The 22,571-nt window shown below is 35.8% G+C and overlaps 1 protein-coding gene across 11 annotated transcripts in view; it reads left to right on the top strand.

Moving 5' to 3' along the window:
- Window positions 1-22,571, top strand: part of LCOR (ligand dependent nuclear receptor corepressor) — a 138,306-nt gene that overhangs the window by 52,277 nt on the left and 63,458 nt on the right. For all 11 annotated transcript variants that reach the window (XR_006739286.1, XR_006739287.1, XR_006739285.1 and 8 more), the window contains 2 exons: window positions 9,603-9,668; window positions 10,015-10,094. Coding sequence is in view for 3 of the 11 variants with exons in the window: in XM_045568738.1 (XP_045424694.1) it covers window positions 9,603-9,668; window positions 10,015-10,094 (146 nt within the window). In the remaining 8 variants the exon portion in view is untranslated. The remainder of the gene's footprint in view (window positions 1-9,602; window positions 9,669-10,014; window positions 10,095-22,571) is intronic.

Raw genomic sequence — 22,571 nt, 5'->3', positions numbered from 1 at the left:
CAAGCAATCCTCCTGTATCAGCCTCCTAAGTAGCTGGGACTACAGGTGTGTACCACCATCCTGGCTAATTTTTTCTGTTTGTAGTAGAGAAGGGGTCTTGCTCTTGCTCAGGTTGGTCTCAAACTCCTGACCTCAAGCCATCCTTCTGCCTTGGCCTCCCACAGTGCTAGGATTACAGGTGTGAGCCACCATGCCTCGCCGGCGTAGTTACTTTGATTTTTAATTTTTAAATGTTCATTTTATTTAACTTTATAAATGAAAAATTTAGTTTTTCCTAAATACAGATCTTGATTTATAACTAATTTTAACAAACTTTTGATAAATATTTTAGTTTAACTTCTTAAAATATTTAAATCTGTAACTACAAATTAAAATTTTTATGTTTTCTCTTTGTTGGTTTAACAAAACCTTCCTAGATACTTAAATAAATCATGCAAATCTAATAATTTAAAATTACAAATGTAACTATTCTTAAATTTTTTAAGTGTTCTAATACAGTATGCAACATTAGTAACATTTCAACCTGAAATCACAAGTCTAAATCAGCTATTCAGTTATACATTTTAAATTAGAATTACTAGGCTGGTTCTAATAGAACAGATTTTCTTAAAATATTACAAATATTTAGCACATAGTACTTATTTTGTTAAGAGCTTTATTGAGACATAATTTGTGTACCTTACAATTCACCCATTTCAAGTATACAATTCACTGATTTTTATTATATTTACAGAATTGTGCAACCATCACCACAATCTAATTTTAGAATATCTCCCTTACCACAAAAAGAAAGATGGTGTCCATTTGCACTCATTACCATTTTCACTTCCAGCCTTAGGAAACCACTAATCTATTTTCTGTCTCTATAGATTTGCCTTTTCTGTAAATTTTGTATAAATGAACTCATATAGTAGGTGCTCTTTTATTTCTGACCTTTTTTTTACTAGCACAGTGTTTTCCAGGTTCATTCATCCAATATTGTAGTTTTATTCCATGATATGAATACCACATTTTTCTTATCCTAGATTACTTCTTAATACAAAATAATTAAAGGTTTTAGTTCTTTTAAATTGGCCCTGTACTTAATTCTTCCTTTTTTTTAAAAAAAAAGAGGAAAACCTGAAAAGAAGTAAATGGATCTTTTATCTTAAGTTAGAAAAAATACAGCAGAATAAACCCAAAGAAAATAAGTTAAAATTTAGCAAAAATTAATGAAATAGAAAAACAAAGATAGAGTAGAGAAGAACAAAAAAGTCAAAAGTAAGTTTTTGGAAGGAAAAAAACTTTAAAAAACCCTGATAAATTGATCAAGGAATAAAAGACACAAATAAAAACGTTATGAAAATTAAGACTACAGATGAAGAAGAGATTTAAAAGACAAAGGATTTATAACAGCCTACCATTTTTTTTATATAAACAGTGTTTTCCCTTTTCAGGAAATCTTTATTCTGAATCATTTTTTATTTAACTAAATGACTTTGAGTAACCTGTAAACCCAGAGTGAATGGCTGCCCTACTTTCCAAATCAGAACATGTCTAGAAATCTTTCTTCTACCAATATCCATGAATAATAGATTGGCTACATATTTTTTCCCTCAGAATTTTTTTAATTCTCAGCTACTTCTAAAAATTGGTATTGCTGGTACCTCTTGGCCTGTAAGCTGGGTGAGAGTCTCCCTCCTGCCCCCTGCCCCCACCTGGCCCAGGTGGGCACCTCAGGCCTATAGCTGGGGTGAGACCTGTGTTCCCAGGCTTGGCATTTGAATTCACGCACCTGCTGGCCTCTCAGCTGACCGGCTCTCATAGCCTTGGATGCTGTCTGCAGCACATTCCCTCATTTCTTCCTCACAGCGACCCAGGAACCTGTGCTTTGGTGTCCCCATATTAGAGAGGAGGGTGGAGGCCTTGAGAAGGACAGTTCTCTCTGGCCTGCTATGTTATGTCCCCTCTAGGATTTAGACTTCAGCCACTGAGTGGGGCTGTTGAGTGGAGGGCAGGGACCATCAGGGGCCTCCTCCTTCTAGGACTGGGGGACCAAGCCTCCTTGCACATGTCTTTGGAGTTGCATGCTCCACTCTGTGTAGCCAGCACCCAGGTCCTCAGAGCCATCATCTCATGACTTGCGGGCTCAGGCACATCACCCCACACCAAAGCAATGGCCTTGAACAGCCCCTCCTCCACAGCGACCAGGGTGCCCGTGAGCAAGTCATTAAACCTGAATAAACTTTATAAAGTGGGGCTTAATATTAATTACATAAGAAAATCTCTTTAATTTCCCACCAGGCAATGGGAATGTTGTCTGGTTCCTGCGGGCCATGATTTTGGGGCAAAGAAACATTTTTTTCACACAAATGGTGGGAAGTCATTGGTAGTTTATGGTTAGGGTTTACTGTTGACTTTGGGAAGCTGTTCTGATGCTCAGAATCCCACCTACCTCAGCTAAATGGTATCTTCATGAATTAGCAGAACACAACTGCACTGAGGGGAGGCAAAAAAAAAAAAAAAAAAAAAAACCTTTCACATTTTAAGTATAATTGGTAAACTGACCACTGACCTTTGGAAAATATTTTCCCACCCCAGCCCTAAGCTGAGGAAGAATGGGTGCTTTATGCTGAGGTGGTCAGGCAACCTCGAGGAATTAGCTGCCTTTATCTGGAGGGGAAAGTGGAGTTGCACCTGGTTGTTGGGTCCCTCTGGGTATCCTTGGGTTACAGGATCTGTAGTCACTGACTGACGAGGGGTCTGGGATGCTGAAGCTGGCCTTGGGGTGGGGTGTGAGGAGTAGAGTAGATACTCCTGGCAGTGCCCCCCCCCACTTCCTGGCCCTTCCCCTTCAGAAGTTTGCAAACACAGCACCATAGGCTTTTTTTTTTTTAAGTGACAGGGTCTTGCTATGTTGCCCAGGCTGGACTCAAACTCCTGGGCTCAAGCCATCCTCCCGCCTCAGCCTCCCAAATACCCAGGATTATAGGTGCATACCATGGTGCCCTATTCTCCGTAGGTTTTCGGCATTTACATTTACTGACAAAATGACTGGCAATCTAAATCTGTTCCTTCTTATTTTAAGTAAAATTAAGTAAAAATCTCCCTTTATTTGGAGCTTTAAAATTTTTATTCTTAAAATTCAGGTATTTTACCAGGAGAGTTCTACACATGTAGCTCCCCTCTCTCATCCCCAGTATTCTGCCCCAGTACTTTATGGAACCTGTTAGATATGAAGACTCAAGCCAGTCTTCAACATTAGGAGGGTTTCTTCTTTTCTTTCTCCTTCTCTTCCTTTCCTCAAAAGAAAAGATTTTTATTCTTTGCCTTTTCTTGTTCTGGAAGTCGTATTTTACAGATACTGAATGTCCTGGTCACCTCCTCATCTCTAATCCTTTTCTCATGATTTATGTGTTTTTAATGCTTTACTATACATTATAAGAGCATTTCTTAAGTTAGTTTTCTAAATCACTACTTTGTTGTATATTTTTCTACTTAACTACCTGTATTTGATTATGTTTTTCCTGTCCCTCAAACATTTGTCTACTCTTTAATTCAGAGCTAGTTGCTCTTTTCTAAAAAATGCTGTTTCTTCCTGGCCTCATTAGAAATCTATTTATAATTTTTCTTCAAGTTCCAGTATTTATTTTCTTCATTAATTCTATTTCAGTTGGGGCCAATAGTTGTGATTAAATTGTTGTTTCTCTTCAGTATATCTGGTCAGGTTTTGTCATCAGTTCTTGTGCTGGGTAATTCTGAGAGTGATAAGTGAACCAGCAAATAGGCTTCATCAAAGTGCATGGTCTAGGAGCAGATGCTCAGGGGGAAAGGAAGAGCTCTTAATGAATGTAGTTACCCAGTAGTGGGATGAACTGCCAAGAGTAGTGAGAAGAGCCTGGTGGAACATTATTCCTTACACAGAGAAGTTCATCTAGGCTTCTTTGGTTGAATGACACACTGAGCTAGCTGGAACATCAATTAAAAGGGATTAATTACCTTAATTACTTGGATAGAACATAAAAAATTATATAATCTAGTGCTTCTAAATTACTTTTATTTTGTGGCTCACTTGTTATGAAGTTCAGCATAGTGGTGGCAGGTCACATATTCTGAATTTTAAGCCAAGAACTGCAGATACTTTGAGTCTCCTCTTTGTTTATTAGGACATTAATTGATGATTATTGCCAGCAAGCACCTTTGAACTTATACTTTATAAAATAATGCAGTTATGCGTTGCTTACTAATGGAGATACATTCTGAGAAATGTATTGTTAGGTGATTTTTGTTTTTGTAAGTACATCTTAGAGTGTGCTTACACAAACCTTGATGGTATAGCCTACCACACGCGTAGGCTATGTGGTATAGCCCATTGCTCCTAAGCTACAAAACTGTATAGCATGTTACTGTTCTGAATATTGCAGATAGTTGTAACACAATGGTACATATTTGTATATCTAAATGTAGAAAAGGTACAGTAAGAATAAGGTATAAAAGATAAAAAATAGTGCACCTGGATAGGGCACTGACCATGAATGGAGCTTGCAGGACTGGAAGTTGCTCTGGGGGAGTCAATGAGTGAGTGGTGAGTTAATATGAAGGCCTAGGACATTATTGTACACTACTGTAGTCTTTATAAACACTCTACACTTAGGCTACACTAAATTTATAAAACAAAATAAAGTAATTGTGCAGTGACATTACAATAGTTACAGTGTCACCAGGCAATAGGAATTTTTTCAGCTTCATTATAATCTTATGTGACCACCGTTCTTTATGCAGTCCATCATTGACTGAAATGTCATTATGTGGCAAATGACTGTACTTTATTGAAGATTTAGCACCAAGCTTGGTATAAGCTTGAGTACAAGATGCAGAAAAATTGCTAATTTTCTGATATGCTCCTAATTTTCCTTTAGCACTGCGGTCCCCAACCCCAGGGCTTTGGACTGGTGCCGGTCTGTGGCCTGTTAGGAACCAGGCTGCACATCAGGTGGTGAGGGAGCAAAGCTTTATCTGTATTTACAGCAGCTCCCCATTGCTTGCATCACCACCTGAGCTCCACCTTATGTCAGATCAGCAGCTGCATTAGATTCTCATAAGAGCTCTAACCCTACTGTAAACTGTGCATGCTCAGGATCTAAATTGTGCACTCCTTGTGAGAATCTAATGCCTGATCTGAGGTGGAGCTGAGGCAGTGATGCTAGCACTGGGGAGTGGCTGCAAGTGCAGATTATCATTAGCAGGGAAGTTTGACTGCACAGAGACCATAATAAATCAATTGCTTGCAAATTCATATCGAAACCCTGTCAGTGAGTGGCAAGTGACAAGCTGCATGTAGTCGGGCTTTATAGTGGCAAGTGAGCATTTTACTTCAATTGTAAAGCTGCATCTGGTGACAGGCTTTAAGTCACAATCTGACACTTACTTTAGTCCTTGCATGGCCCACCCATTATTTTATTTACCACTTTCGTCCTCCCCTCTTTCTGGCAGTGCGCACTTGTCTCAGTCACAGTTTTGGTAAGCCCACAAGCTAACCCCAGCAAAAATGAGTGAAAAACAAACATCGCTGGAGAGTTTCTTTAAAAAGGGGGAAAGACCCAATGATGTGCTAGCAGAAGACTCTAAGACTGCCAACAAAATGAAAGCTGCATTTAAAATACCAAGAGTCCTACTTAAATTACAGGTTCATTGCAGCAGGCAATTCACATTCTCCAAGCCCGCTTTGTATAATATGTGGTGACTGGCTATACAATAAAGCCATGAAACCTTTAAATCTGCTTCTCCACACGGAGTCCAAGCACCCTGCATTAAAAGACAAGCCTTTCGAGTTTTTCAAAAGAAAAAAAACATGAACATGAAGAACAGAAGCAATTATTGAAGGTCACCATGTCATCAACTATGTCTGCACTGAGCATCATTCTCAGTGCCTAACTGCATTGCTAAAGTTAAGAAACTCTTTACTATTGGTGAAGAGTTGATCCTGCCTGCTACTAAGGACATTTGCTGTGGACGTTTAGGTAGAGGCTACAGTTCAAAACGTGGTACATGTTCCTCTTTCAGCTAGCACCATAACTAGACAAATTGATGAAATAGCAGAGGATATTGAGGCACAATTGTTAGAGAGGATTAATGAGTCACTGTGGTATGCAATCCAGGGTGACAAGTCTCCCTTACTGGAGCATTAATTCTCCTTGAGGAGACAAGACATAAAAGAAAAAGAAAAACACAGGGTTTAGGTGGCCTATGACAAATTTTACTTGCATAAGCAATACTTTGCATGTGAGAGAAAGCAGAGGAGACATTAGACAATTGGCTTTTTTTTAATTTTTTTATTTTTTTTAAAGAGTGCAGCTAACTGGGAGTTCTGAGGATGAAAGAACTGGAAATCAAAGCTTGGTGAGAGCAGGCACCATGTCTATTCACCATTGCTGATTCAGTGCCTGCCACTGTCCCTGGCAGGTAGTAGGCTCTCGGTTAATAATATGTTGAATAAGTGAATATATATTTGTCCAATAAATTAAAGAATGCATTGAAGAAGAGAGATACTTTATTTGGACAGGTAAGATGCAAAGGCTTGAGAAAATAGTAGGAGGTAGACATGATCACTGAGCACAATAGAAGACCAGCCTGATCAGAGCTGTGGGAAGGAGCAGGAAAAGTTCTGGGAAATAAGCCAGATAACAGTATATTGGAATCAAATTATAAGCAACTGTGATTGCTGGGATTAGGAATTTGGGGTTCTTTAAGCAGTGTGGACTTTGAAGAGGTAGTAGCATTGTCAAAGCAGTGTTTTAGCAAGTCTAAAGATATAATGCAGATTACAGTGAGGAAGAGACTGGAGACCAGCTTTGAGACCAGTTGTGATGCGGAATAGAAATTCTTTTGAAAGTAGTCAAGTTTCATACAATGAATACATTTTCTTTATGTGTAATATATTATGTAAAGGTACTTTTTAAGCTCTAGTGATTGAACATAATGACATGGCTGTCTTTTTCTGTATTTAGTTTTCCATGGCATTTTGTTATTGATCTTTATGGCTTTTCTGTGATATCATAGTATAAATTTTGAATATATTTGTTCTTCCCTTATTTACCTTTTGTTAATGTCAAGCATAGCATATGAGATATTCCCTGTTGCTATGCAACTGCTAAATTCAATATTTAGTATTAATAAAACTGAGTGTTATTAACATCCAGTGGAGAGCAGCAAAATATGGCTTTACAGTGTCCAATCAGTATTTTTAAGGTTTAATGTATTGTTGCAAGTATGAGCAAAAGAGGAGTGACTTGTTTACAGTTATAATTTTGAGCAAAATGAGTTGTGTTTAAATTTTTGAGCTCATATGTTTGTTTGCTTCCTTTTGGTCTTTTTCGCTGCTTTTTGATGTAGGATTCAGTTTTTGTTAGTGTCTGTGTTATTGATGAAGTTCTTAATTTTCTTATTTCAGATTCCATTTTGTATAATTTATAAATTTTTATCTCCTAATACTTTTGCTTTTTTCTTTCTTAGTTTTATTTCTTGCTGTATTTACAGTCTTCCTTTTCAAGAATTTATGCTTAGCATGAAAGTTTGAAATTTGTTATAATTTCATATAAACCCAGGTGAAAGAATATTAGATTTGCTCTTCAGAATAAGAGCTACCTATAATCTCGTTTATTTGTAGTGTGTGTACTTGGTACTTTCAAGATATTAAAATACTTTAATATTTTTGAAATCAGAATTCCTTTTGTGGGGGGAATAGGAGGGTTTATGAGTTGGAGATGGGCTGTGGGATTGATTAAAAAAAAAAAAAAAAGTTAGCTAGTTCTGAGAATATCTGGCCTCCAGGGCCAAGATAGACATTATCTAACAATTCCTCCTCATTCTCTTGCCACCAGCTCTCTGCCCCTGCAAACCCAATCCCCAACCCTTTCTCCTCCCTGGTGTGAGGAAGAGAGGGGGCCGTAGTAATTTAGTGGAAAATGTTTTAATTTTACTAGGAAGTAATAAACAGACATAGATACTTCCATTTGTTTGAGTGGTAGTTTAATTTTGCTAATGTGCTTAGAATAATATTGATGGGAAAAAGTAAGGAGAGTTGTAAAACAATTGCTCCCTAATAATAAATGAAAAATATAGACTCTTAGAAAAGTCACAGTGTAGAAAAATTTGTATGTATGTAGAAAAATAGATAGTGTAGAAAAATTAACTGTAATTACGATGTAAGGAACACAAGCCCTAGAGATTACTTCATTGAAAACAATGGCTTAATACTAGGGGCAAAGAATCACTTATATTACAATGTTATTCTTAGAGACAGATAAACAAAACATTGTTTCTAAGACTATCTTGTCCGCCCCCTTACCTTCCAAATCCTTTCTTGTGATTGTGTTTGTGGTAAAGAAATGCTATGTGTGTGTGGACCTCATGTATCCAGGAGGCTATGTATAGTATTTTAAATTAGTGATTCTCTATCTTTTAAGCATGGGAGTGCTTTTTAACAATTAAAAAAATTTGTAAGACCCCTGGTGATAGGTTTATGTGACGGAATACATAGTGCCCCAAACTACTAGGAATGCAGTAACACTTTTTGTATTTTCTTAATTATGGTAGCATCCCTATGCGTTTGAAAGGTAGTATATATACCAAATATTCAAGACATATTAATTCTTTTTGAAGGTTACACTTAGAGTGCAGATGGATTCACAGACCCCTTCTAATAACTATTTGAATTCTCAGGTCTGTGACACACATTTTGGGGACCACTGCTCTCATTCATTATTTTTGACATGTTGTATAAAGGTACAGTCTGATTCCTGTCCTCTTTGTCCCTTTTATTCTTAACCGATTAAAAAAACAGCAGGATGTTACAGATATTTTTAAATTGTTTATCATTAAGTAGATCAGCAATATTTGAGGTAATAAGTGAGAAAAATTGGTTTTGGTTTTCATTTTCTGTTTCATTCACACTGGTAGAAGGACATGACAGTTTTAAACATTTGTGTACAAGTATATATTTGAATTTTTTCTCGTGTTTTTTGTATGTATAATTAGGGGATTTTATATTTATAAGAGAACCAGGAAGTAATTATTATGGCAATGTGAAATAATTACAAAGGCCTTTTTTCTTTTAAAATATCATGCTGTGGCTTTTGTGTATGTGTGTGAATTAGAAGTTGTTGTTAGGATTTTCTTTAAGAAACTGTTAATTTGAAAAATCTTGATCTCAATTGATATTCAGAAAAATGTTATTTAGATTATTCTAGAAAGTTGTGGAAATTTTCAAGCAATTTGACTCTTTCATTGGGAAAGATACCTTTTAAAATGGAGCTTGAGTGCATGTAAAGAGGTATTTGGGATTTTGTAAAAGAGAACCCATGAATTTCCATTCCTTTGGTTATTTCTAGCATCTGTTTTGTCTTGTTCTTGAATGTGCTCTGAATTTGTGCTGGATGTTAATCATTGACAAAAATGCAGACGTTTCTTTTAGATTTGTCATCAACACTTTTTTCTCAGCATCCCTTCAATAGTAATTCGGATCCTTGAGAACTGGAAGGAAACGCCATCATTTTTTCATGCAACAGAGTAATATTACTATAGTGAATATTATTGTGACAATGGATTTTTTTTTATCCTTTCAGGATTTGAAAGTATTCTTGAAGGGCTGTTTGGACCTGCATTATTAAAAGATCTCAGTTTATTTAAAGGTATTCGAAATATTTTTGGTATTTTAAATTCTTTCTGATGACATACATGATACCTTGTGATTTAATCCTCAGTCTCCTTTTTATTCATGATAGCATGTGGGTTAAAGCTATATCCGAACATCTTTTTGTATTTAGTTGGTATTGTTAATATATGTATGACTAACATTAACTAGTGAACGGTTAAGAATTAACATAAGAATTTTAAGAGTTAAGAATTTTAAGACAAATATGGAATCTGTCTACTTAAGATTTTTGTTAAAGTAAACAATATTTTTAAAATTCTAATTTAGTTTCTAAAAAATTCTCTTTTTTAAAAGACTATTAATTTGTAACTATTAATTTGCAGCCCGTGAACCCGAAAGCATTTCTGATTGGACTTTTGATGAAAATTGTCTGTTCTGTTGCTTGAGAAGAGATAAAGTAAAGGTAACCAAGAAGCTTGTGAAACTTTTATCTGGTGTGGTATTTTAAAGTGTTCATTTTTTTAAAAATTTTATTACTGTTGGAGGTTTTGTAGGAAAATGAAGATATGAGTCCATATTTATTTATAAAAGGATTTGATAGTAACTCTGGGTTTTGCAATTTAAACTATTTCCAGTCTGTTGATTAGCCTATTGAGAAATCTGTATCCCAACATGCATTGCTTTATTTATATATTCACTAGTCAGAATAATTAACAAGGCCTCAAACTGTCGTATTTATTTTAAATATGAAGTGTATGGTAATTCAAGAAATGAGAGTCATTTGTGATACAGAAAGAACAGTAACATAGATCTAGATCAGGCAGTTACTAACTCAGGTAGATTTATGATGTACTGTGGTTTAGGCTTTAATATAAGATGTTTCTTCATAATATGTAGAAGTTAATAACTGGAAGTTGTTCTGGGGGAGTCAGTTAATGAGTGGTGAGTTAATATGAAGGCCTAGGACGTTACCGTACACTACCGTAGTCTTTATAAACACTTTACACTTAGGCTACACCAGATTTATAATTATATTCAGTTGTAGAAACTGGCTGAATCTTTGGGCTTCGGTTGTTTTACTGCTTTGTGTTAAATAATTTTGGTTTAGAAACGTTATTTCAGTTGTTGGAAATACTTGTTAAAATAATGGCTTACTGTCTTGTGTTTCTATTCCCTGTTTTAAAGCCTTGGGAACATTTTGATTCCTCCTTCTCCCCCTATAGACTCTCAACTTAAAATCACTGGCCATGTTCTGTCAGTTCTTCCCTCATAATGAATTTCATTCTTTTTATTTCTGCAGTCATCACTGTAGTTCAGATCATTAGCATTAGTATTGGATTACTGAAATAACATGATTGGTCTCTTCTAGTTTTCTTTAGTCCATTAAATACTCCTACAAGGTTAAACTCCTTCCCCCAACCCTCACCCCTCATATAGTGTAAAAATACAGTATAAAATGTAAAAAAATGGTGCACCTGGATAGGGAACTTACCATGAATGGAACTTGCAGAACTCGAAGTTGCTCTGGGGTAGTCAGTGAATGAATGGTGAGTTAATATGAAGGCCCAGGACATTACTGTACACTACTGTAGTCTTTATAAACACTCTACACTTAGGCTACACCAAGATTTATAAAAAAGTAAAGTAATTGTTCTATAATGTTATTATGACTACAGCATCACCAGGTGATTAGGAATTTTTTAGCTCCATTATAATTGTGTGTATTAGCATGTTGTGGCTGTTTTTGGGCAAGTCATTTAATAGAAATTTTAATAGAATAGAAAAGAACAATTACTAATTTTTTTTCAGGTTAGGATTAGGAGGAGAGTCATTCTCTGCTTAGTAATGGAATAGAATAGAGTCTTGTAATATGATTGAGAGTTTTCTGTTGCTATGTGAGGGTAAAGTAGTATATGAGTATTTTTAAAAGAAAATACAGAAATAGGAAGTCTAAAATAATGTAGCATTTAAGTAGCTTTTTTACTGTTTGTAGTTCTGCAGCATTTAGTAGAATTTTAAATAGAATATTTTCCTTTGACAGCTGAGTCCTGAGAAAGCTGTTTTTCTCTATTAGACACCATACTACCTGTTTGTGGCACTATTTTTGCAGACAGTCATACATCTATAATGGGAAACAGGAAAGGGAGAGAGCCTAGATAATGTGAATTGTCAAGTATATGGTGTTCCTTTAGTTGTGTTAGATTTAACTGGCACTCTTTGCAGGTACTTGGAACATCTCATCTGAGGACTAGAGTCTGGGAATTAAATATATTCACCGGATTGAGGCTTATACTTTAAGGCTGGCTTAACATTCCAAAAAAGAAGAAAATATTAATAGGTGGAGAGTATGGTAATAGCCAATAGGTGGTAGCATAGAGCATGATTTTGGAATCTTGTCTTGAGTTTGAGGTTGACATGGAGAGATAATCTAGTTAGTGTTTAGAAAAACAAATATTGGTCTGATGTTTGGGAAGGAGATGGGAGTTATGCATATTTTTCATACAATTGAATTTTCAGTGAATACTGAAGCTATGAGAATGCATAAAGTAAATATTTCTACTTACTTTTTTAAATATGTAGGGGAAAAATACGAAGTACCCTCTTTGGGAACTAGAACAGGCATTCGCCTAGAAATTGGTAAAAAAATTATTGAGCTATACTTCAGGATCCTACAGAGGTTAAAGAATATAATTTGTAAGGGGAAAGGAAAGGAAACTAACATTTTATGAGCATCTGTGTGCCAGTTATTTTTATGTTATCCCACTTAATCTTCAAAATAACTCTATAAAAGTTGGTTAAAGGCACCTCAGTTTTATAAATAAAGAAATGGCAAGGGTCAGAGAGATTAGGTTATGAGCAAAGTCACAAAGCTGGAATTTGATCCTTGTTTTTAGAATACATGCATTTGGTAACAATACTAGGAACAGGAACATGAAAAGCAGAGAACATGAATTAAGTAGGACTTGGAATTACTTAATTGTAAAGAGGAAGAGAATAAAAGGGTACATGGGCTGGAGCATATTCGAAATGACCAACCCTAGCTGTGTCAGGAATCTGTTAGGGAGGGACTGACTGCCTGCCTTGGTTGCTTGCTTGCTTCCTTCTTCTTTCCGTCTCTTTCTGTTGACTGGGCATAACGTAAGCGCTCTGAAATATTTATTAAATGAGTGACTAAAGTCAGAAAGCTTAATAAAGTCTGGTTGTAGTATATTAAATTATAGCATTAATAGCTAATTGAGTGTTTTATATGTGCCAAGCATGTGTACACGGTTCTCTGTGTATTACCTACTTATGAGGCTTTTTTAATTTTTTTAAGTTTATTTTAAAACAATTTTAGGTTTATAAAGCAGTTGCAAAAATCACAAAAGGAATTTCTGTATATCCTTTAGCCAGATTCCCCAAATGTTAACATCTTTTTTAACCATAGTACAAATGTAAAAATCAGGAAATTAACATTGATACAATACTATTATCTGATCTGCAAACCTTTCAAAATATGCCGGTTAACCTAGTAATGTTCTTTTTTGGTGGGGTGGGGGGCAGGGACAGAGTCTCACTCTGTTACTCCAGCTAGACCAGTGGCATCATCTTAGCCCACTGCAATCTCTATCTCATGGACTGAAGCGATCCTCCAGCCTCAGCCTCCCAAGTAGCTGGACTACAGACATACACCACCATGCTGGACAATTTTTTCTGTTTTTAGTAGAAATGGGGTCTTATTCTTGCTCAGGCTGGTATCAAACTGCTGCCTTCAATCAGTTCTCCCACCTCGGTGTCCCAGAATGCTAGAATTACAGGCATAACCACCCAGATAGTCTGCAGTAATGTCCTTTTTCTGGTCCAGGATCCAGTCCAGGATCACACTTTGTATTTATTAATAGTTGTCATGTGTCCGTTAGTCTGGAATAGTTCTCAGAATTTTTTTGCCTTTCGTAACGCTAATACTTTGAAGAATACTGATTGATAAGTTAATTTGTAGAATTTTCTTCAATCTAGGTTTGTCTGATAATTCCTCATGATTGAATTCAAGTTATGCATTTTTGGCAGAAATTCCACAGAACTGATGTTGTATCATCCTTACTGTACCTCAGGAAGTACATAGTGATGTTTACTTTGATCGCTTGGGACTACCACTTTACTATAAGGTGTTTTTTTTTTTTTTTTTTGGTACTTAATAGATATTTTGTGGGGGAGGTATTTTGAGATTTTTGTAAATATCTTCTTTTTCTCGCTATACTAGTTGCTCATAATACACCAATTTTAACATCTGTTGATGAATATTATCTGAAAAAATGATTTATTGTGGTATTGACCGAATGGTGAATTTTCTATTTCCATTATTTCTTCTACTTTTATTAGTTGGAATTCTATAAGGAAGAACTTTTCTTTCTCATTTATTTTTTTTTTTTCTTTTTTTACCTATCAGTATGAACTCATGGATTCTTATTTTATCTTATGGATTATAATTCATTACTGTCATTGTTTATTTTGTAGTTTAATTATCCTAGGCCATTGAGAGGCCTTTCAGGTTGGCTTATGTTTTCTTTTTGACATGTTTCTATCTTTTCTTTTTCTCACTCTGTTACTTTTTGGCACCAAAAAACATTCCGGTCTTAATGCTTCCCCTGTCCCAGCCCTGGTTTTCTCCAAAGGAAGACCTAGTTGCTTTTATTTACAGAATTATATAAGAACACAAGGTCTGGACACTAGGTAATCTCATTTAGTATTAAGATGTCATTGGTTCTAGGCCCCCTCAGTTGTCTGAGGTAGGAAATATGCATGTTTACTGAAATACACATCTATATTATTTTCTATTTCTATTTAAAACCATCTCGTGAAACTTTTGTTGATTGTGGATTGTGTTAATAGTTTGAAGAGTTAATCCAGTAGTAGTGAGAAGGTACTGGAGAGATGGGAAGGGTAAGAAATTAATTTTATTGTTTAATATTCCTAAAAATGAACTAGTACTAAGCAATGGTTCTATTCTTGTGTATGGCTGAGATAGTAGAGGTATCTGTTACAGAGTACAGATAGCAGGATGATTCTCTGAGGATGATGGGAGAGTAGGATGTTATTCCAAAATATAAAATTAGTTCATGCACTTAAGTTTAGTATTTGACTAGCATATTAGGAGAATGTTTTAAGAAGTTAGGGCTTGAACTTAACTTCTGAAGAATGCATAGGTCTGGATAAGCAGGGATAAGAGGGGCACATACTGGGTGGAACACGGCATTTGTTTTTGGAAGTAACTACTGATACGGCTGGAGCCAGATTATAGATACCTTTCAGTGGCCAGCTTACTGAGGAAGCTTGTAACTAGATCCTTTTAATTGTTTATTATTACTCTATCATGATGTGTTTTAGTTGAACATTTCATAACTTCTGATTCATGAAGGTACATTAATTAAAATTTTAGGTATATCCTTTTTTAACATTTTAATTTTCATTGGTCTTTTAGTACATCAAAAATTTATATTACGAGCTAATTGTTTTCTCATTGTATTCTACAACATGTGTTTATGTTTAATATGTTAGTTTGGGCATATTAAACTGCTTGATATGACTTTCCTGTCATCTTGTATCAGAATATGCCAAATCAGTAAGTATTTGCAGTACCTATTATATAAAAGGAACTATGGAAGAAAGATATTAATATATAGGAATAGTTCCTGTCTGTTTGGATGAGAAAGAAGAAACAAATCTGAGACGTTTAAAAAATATTTATGTATGAGATTTAAATAGATACAAGGCAGAGTTAAACAGATATCACAAGTTAGTACATGATTAATTAGGTGCTCAGTTAATTGTGAAAATATAAATTGCTGGACCTATCCTTGTTGTATTTCCAAAGAACTTTTGTTCAAGATTAAGTTCAAGATTGTTAAGAACTGTTAAGTTCAAGATTATTTAGAAAGATTAAGGAAAACTGTCTGACACGGTGAATCAGTGCTCAGTCCAAGGTACCATTCAATATCAAAGAGGTTTTCTCCCCCTCCCAACTTGTGGATTTGTCTGCAAAACAGACAGACTAGGAGAAACCAATAATTCACTCTACTTTATTCAACTGTGTGTGGTCAGAGTTAGCCAATACACTCATCATTTGGCAGATTTACTAAATGTCTAGTTCTGTGTCTGGCCAGAGAGGATAGCTGAAGAATAGAAGACCTGGTCCCCCTTGCTCATGGAATGTTGGGGAAACTGTGGGTGGCTAAAGCAACGAGACCTGTAATCCACAGGGAGATTTAAATCGTACATCCTGCACACCCAGAACCAAAGCTCTCACATAGGTAGGAAACATTAAATGTAAAATCCCACCCTCATTCCCATATACGATATTTTAAAAGATAGTGGCTAATACAAGAAAATATGAGTACTAAAGCAGTTGCAAGTTGTAGTAGGTGACACTGGAGTTGCTTGATCAAGGAGACAGAACTCAACCTGAACCTTAAAAGGATCTATCTGTGTTTTAGAATGGTTGATTTGGTGGTAGTTTTTAAGATGTAATGGAGGGGGATTTTTAGTGAGAAAATTCTAACAGGCTTTTATATAATAATAATCCAGAAAATGAGTCTGAACTAGAGTTGTGGCTGTGAAGATGCATAAGAAAGAGATGTATGTAGAGAATCTAAAATAAAGAATTGTCAAGGCCGGGCGCGGTGGCTCACGCCTGTAATCCTAGCACTCTGGGAGGCCGAGGCGGGTGGATTGCTCGAGGTCAGGAGTTCAAGACCAGCCTCAGCAAGAGCGAGACTCCGTCTCTACTAAAAATAGAAAGAAATTATCTGGTCAACTAAAATATATATATAGAAAAAATTAGCCGGGCATGGTGGCGCATGCCTGTAGTCCCAGCTACTGGGGAGGCTGAGGCAGTAGGATCGCTTAACCCAGGAGTTTGAGGTTGCTGTGAGCTAGCCTGATGCCACAGCACTCACTCTAGCCCGGGCAACACAGCGAGACTCTGTCTCAAAAAAAAAAAAAAAAAAAAGAATTGTCAAAACTTAGTGATTACTTGAATCTATAAATAAGGGAGAGGGAAGTGATACTGACTATAGGCTTCCCTGCCCAGATGGCTTAGCTTAGTGAATTAATACAAGTCGACGCTTGAGTTCAGGAGTCTGAGACCAGCCTGAGCAAGAGCCAAGATGCTGTCTCTACAAAAAAATAGAAAAATTAGCTGGGCATGGTGGCATGCCCCTGTAGTCCCAGCTACTCAGGAGACTGAGGCAGGAAGATCCCTTGAGCCCAGGAGTTTGAAGTTGCAGTGAGTTAAGACGACACTACTGTCCCAGGCAACAGAGCAAGCCCATCTGGGGGCGGGGGGGAAAGTCGCCGAGAAGGAGAAAGGGAGAGGTGCAGTGGCCAATTTTATGGGGAGGATAATATGGTTAGCTTGAAGCAGTTTGTGGTGAGAGTGAACATTTAATTGGAAATGTCCAGTAGACAGGGTGGTGAAAATAAAAGGTCTGGCATGAATATGTATTCGGAGGGTTTCTCAATACATGTGATGATTGGAATATTTGAACAGATGAAGTCTTTGGAGGGTAAAGCACAAAGTAGTGAGTTTTGTAGAAGACCTTCATTTAGGCAGTAGGAAAAAGAATCAGATTGGAAAGAAGATAGAATCATAGAGTAAATGAATTGCCCATTTTGTATCAGATATCTTCTGGCCCCATACTGTGTAACAGGTAGGGGAATGGGTTGTCATGTTTGTCACACTAACATGGATTCCTGCGCTATTTCCCAGATTAGGTCTTAAATGGGTTGAGCAAGTACCCCCAAAACATACTATTATACAATGGGCTTTGAGTGAACAGCTTCCGAAGAATACTGGTAGTGGGAGCCAGACTATAAGTCTGACAGCATTAATGAATAACTGGGTGTTGTAGGAGTTAAGAAATGGTTATACGCTACTAGTTTAACAAGTTATTAGTGAAAAGGAATGATGACGAAAACAGGACCATAGAAAGTACAGGCAAAGGGTTTAAGTAAAGATTGGAGGGTGGGGAAGGTGAAGCTTAAGCAATATTTATAGTCTTAGAAGAAACTGGAGGAGAGAAAGAAATTAAAACTGTTAAAAGGAGGGGACAATTGAAGGAGATAAGATTGTAGGAGAACCAACAAGAAATTAGTTATAGAAATTAGTGATGGGAAATTCTTATTGAAATTAGAATAACAGTCAGTGTAACTGTAGGAGTTATTGTTGGGAGGCATTCAATGAGGCAAAAATGCCTGAGAAGCCTGACCTACTGACTCATTCACAGTGAGGGCAAAGACCAGTTAGAAACTCTCAGATAAGAAGGCGATGTTTAAAACAACAATAAGGGGAATAGGTTATAGTAACTGTACTCATTTCACTTGAATTGCTGCTTCTAGTCTTCCAGTTATCTAGTTATGCCAGGAACAAAAAAGGTAATGTTTCAAGAAAATTAGTAAGATTGCCTTATCCAGCAGTGCATTTTTAGGTATGAAAAAATTGCTCAAGTCCAGATATTAAATAAAATCTTATTTTTGTCATGTTTTTGTCAGTGTCATTTATATTTTGTCAATGTAAATGAGGCAATTGGAATGGATAGACATTGAGGTCCTTTCAACTCAAATTCTGTGATTCTCTGAAAAATCTGTTTTTGATGTCATGCTTGAGGAGATTCTTATAATTAATCAGTGACCTGAATAAGTTTAGAATATGCCTATTTGCACAAAAATTTGGATTATAAGGCATTATTATATTGAGCCTCAGTGTTTCATTTGAATGTCTTATATTGGGTTAGTCTTTCATTTCTTCCTGCCTATGGGTGTGTAGGTCTTACCCCTCCCGCCCGCTTTTTTCTTTATTATGAACTGCTATTTGCACATTAGGCTTTCTCTTTGTTCTCTTCCCCTCTATTAGGATAGCTTGCATTTGTTTTGCTCCTCTTCCTCCCTCCCCTCTCTTTTTATTAGGTTTCTGTCTTTTTGAAATTATTTGCATTTTCTTCATGGATTGTGCCTTTTTATTTTTTTAAATTATGGTAGAGTGTACATAATATAAAATTTACTATCTTAACCATTTTAAAATGTATAGTTTGGTCGTGTTAAGTACTTGCATTGTTAGGCAGCCAATCTCTAGAACTCTGTTCATCTTGGAAAATTGAGACTCTGTGTCCACTGAACAACAACTCCTCCCCCATTTCTTCCTCCCTTTGGCCCCTGGCAACCACCATTCTACTTTTTGTCTCAATGAGTTTAACTGCTCTAGGTACCTAGTATAAGTAGAGTATTTGTCATTTTATAACTGGCTTGTTTCACTTAACAAGTCCTTATGTTTTTCCATTGTTGTAACATATGTCAGAATATCCTTCCTTTTTTAGGCATAGTATTCTATTGCATGTGCATACCACATTTTGTTTATCTATAAATCTGTCAGTGGGCATTTGGGTTGCTTCCACCTCTTAACTATTGTAAATAATGTTGCTATGAACAGGTGTGTACTAATATGTTTTTGAGACCCTGCTTTCAATTCTTTTGTTTATATGCCCAGAGGTAGAATTGTTGAATCATATGGTAATCCTATTTTTAATTTTTTGAGGAACTCACAAACTCTTTTCCCATAGTGGGTGCACCATTTTACATTCCTACCAACAGGGTACAAGGGTTCCACTTTCTTCACATTCTTGCCAACATTTATTATTTTCTGTAGGTGGTTTTGTTGTTATTGTTGTAATAGTGGCCATCTTAATGAGTGTGAAGTGGTATCTCATTGTGGTTTTTGGTTTGTATTTCCCTAATGATTACTGGTGTTGAGCATCTTTTCATTTGCTTTTTGGCTGTTTGTATATCTTCTTTGGAGAAATGTCTATTAAAGTCCTTTGCCCATTTTTGAATTGGCTTGTTTCTTGTTCAGTATAGGAATTCTTTATGTGTATTCTGAGTATTAATCCCTTATCAGTTATATGATTTGCAGATTATTTTCTCCCATTTTGTAAGTTGCCTTTTCATTTATGTTAGTTGTGTCCTTTGATTTATGATGTTTTTGATGTAATCCAATTTATGCTTTTACTTTCATTGCCTTTTATTTGGTATTATATCCAAAAAATCATTGGCAAATCTAGTGTCATGAAGCTTTTTCCCTGTGTTTTCTTCTAAGAGTTTTTTAGTTTTAGCTCTAATGTTTTGGTCTTTGATCCATTTTGAGTTAATTTGTATATATGGTGTAAGGCAAAGGTCTAGCCTCATTCTTTTTCATATGGGCATTCACATTTCCCTGCACCATTTGTTGAAATGAGTTGTTTCCACTGTTGAATGGTCTTGGCACCTTTATCAGAAATCATCTGACCACATACATGAGGGTTTATTTCTGGGCTATTCCTATTCTATTGGCCTGTATGTCTGTCTTTATGCTAGTACCACATTTTGTGTGTGTATGAGGGAGGGGGGAATTAACTGTAGTTTTGAAATCAGAAGGTGTGAGACGTCCAGAATTGTTTTTTTCAGTATTGTTTGGCTATTTGGGGTCCTTTGAGATTCCATATGAATTTTAGGATGGATTTTTCTATTCTGCAAAAAATGCCATTGGGATTTTGATAGAGAGTGCATTAAATCTGTAGATAACTTTGGGTTATATTGGCATCTTAACAATATTAAGTCTTTGCTCTTTTATTTCTTTTATATTTTTAAATAAAATTTTTTCAGTTCCTTATTTCTAAAGTTAAAATCAACAACTATATATTTCACTCTTACTCTACATCAAAAGCACTAGCCACTGTGGGAGAAATAAAGGTGCTATGAGTGTACAAATTTTTAGCCATAGATGTTATTTTCAAGAAATTTATAGTCTAGTACAGGAGATAAGACATAGATAAACACACGTTATAAAACTGATGCTTTCAGAATAGTGTAAAGTGCTATATGAATTTAGGAAACGACAAAATTGTCCTTAGCTAGGCTTTATAATGCTGTTGCCTCTAATGTACAGTTGGAAATCCTTGCATTTCTAATGGTCTTCAACATCTAGGGCATCCATAGTCATTATGGAGAGCAGATAGAAATTCAGGAAGCTTTCTGGTTGAGGTTGGGCTATGGATGAAAATTGTTGGTAGTATGAACTTTGAATTTCCAACCGGTGAAGACGTAAAGAAACCCTTGCTATTGACTGTGGGAGGGGTTTGCATTTGTCCTTCAGTGTTTTTAATCATTGTGCATGTATAATGCAAGAAAACTATCTACAGCAAATGATGGTTATAGATACTGGTGAATTAACAAGTGTAATAGCAATAATAATCATTTGTTACTTACCCTTTGGGCTTAATTTCCATGAACGGTAATAACAATTAGATATACTGATAAGAGTCATTCATAGTAGGTTTCTTGTACATTTTGAATACTGTATTAACTCTTTGTGTGTGGTCAGGCTTCAAACTTTGCTGTTTTCCTATTCATTAACTTGATGGTTTGCGTAACAAGATTGAAGGTAACACTGACATATGGTAAAAAGTGCATTAAGCACCATTCATACTTAGTTTACGTAAAAAACAGTAATTTAAGTGAAGTAAGGTTTCCTGTTAGATAATTGACCTTAAAGTGTATGGGCATTTAAAATGGTGAAGCCGTTTCCCCTAAAACTTGTTGGCATTTAAAATAATAAGATGTAGGAAAATGGCATTTAAATCAATGAGTTGCATCTTGTCAGCTTTTTCTAGCTCATTGCTTGAAATGTCAGTAAGCCATGGGTAGCAGACATGTCTGTAGCTATAGGCTCACGATTTGCTTGGGGAGGCTTTTCTAACATAATTATTACAAAACCTGCATGAATATACATGTTTTTAATTCCCATATTTTCTAAACTCTGTGATATGAAATCAAAACAATATTAACTGAATTTGGAGAATCCAAGCACAGAGTAGGAATTTAGACTGAAGTGGCTTTAAAATGTCCCTTCACTTCTGTATCACACTTCTGAAATCTAGATCATCTTACTCTTTCCTAATGAAACTTGTCATTCTATCTTCCATTTCCTTTCCTGAGGTCTTATCTCTGAAAAATAAAATAAATAACTGCTCATCCAGTCTTGCCACCCAAAACACCTAAATTCATAGGATGACAAATATTAGCGTTACAAAAGAAACTTTAAGAAATGTTAGTCTTTATCATTTAAAACTTAACTGTTTATCACCCTAGGGACTGAATTCCATGCAGGCATCATGTTGCTTTATTTATTCAGTAATATCTTTCATGGACCAATGGAGCCACTTTTGTTACAGTTCCTGGAGAAATTTAACAGTTCTCTTTATTGGGGGACATGGCTTATCACTACATGTAGCCTGCAGCCTGTTTATGTAATATCCTCAAGCTAAAGACTTATGGAAAAAAAAAATTAGGAAGATAATGCAACAGAGACTATGCGACCTGTAAAACCCAAAATATTTACTGTGGCTCTTGACGGAAAATGTCTTACTCTGTTTTTAATATCTTCACCACTGTCCTTAAGATATTAAGAGATGCCTAAAAGCCATTAATTTCCATATCCTACTTACTACTCTCTTTGCTCTTCATCCTCAAGTCAGACACCAGCAACCTGAAACAGAAGCAAATACGATTTAATGGTGGAACAATTGGGATTATGGAGGAGAGACAAAGGAGATCTGGCTTGTAGAAGAAAAGTAGGGCTCAGCATTCATCCAACCCTACTTTTTTTTAGCTTTTTATTTTTTTCATTTAACATAATAGAATGTGAAACAATAACTTTTTGTTTTAAAATAATTTCACACTTATAGAAAAGTTGTAAGAGTAGTACAAAAGTTTATATACCCTTCACCTACATTCACCAGTTGTTGACATTTTGCCACATTTGCCTTACTATGTATTTTTGTTCTTTCTCTTTCATAGTAACCACAATACACACAGACATTTCTTGAACCATATGAGAGTAGATTGCAAACATCATACTTCTCATAGCTCTTTAATC

The sequence above is a fragment of the Lemur catta genome, chromosome 14 (assembly GCF_020740605.2).
Source record: "Lemur catta isolate mLemCat1 chromosome 14, mLemCat1.pri, whole genome shotgun sequence".
Classification (NCBI taxonomy): Eukaryota; Metazoa; Chordata; class Mammalia; order Primates; family Lemuridae; genus Lemur; species Lemur catta.
Note: the sequence above shows the minus strand (reverse complement) of the source record. Positions and strands in the feature narration are given on the sequence as shown.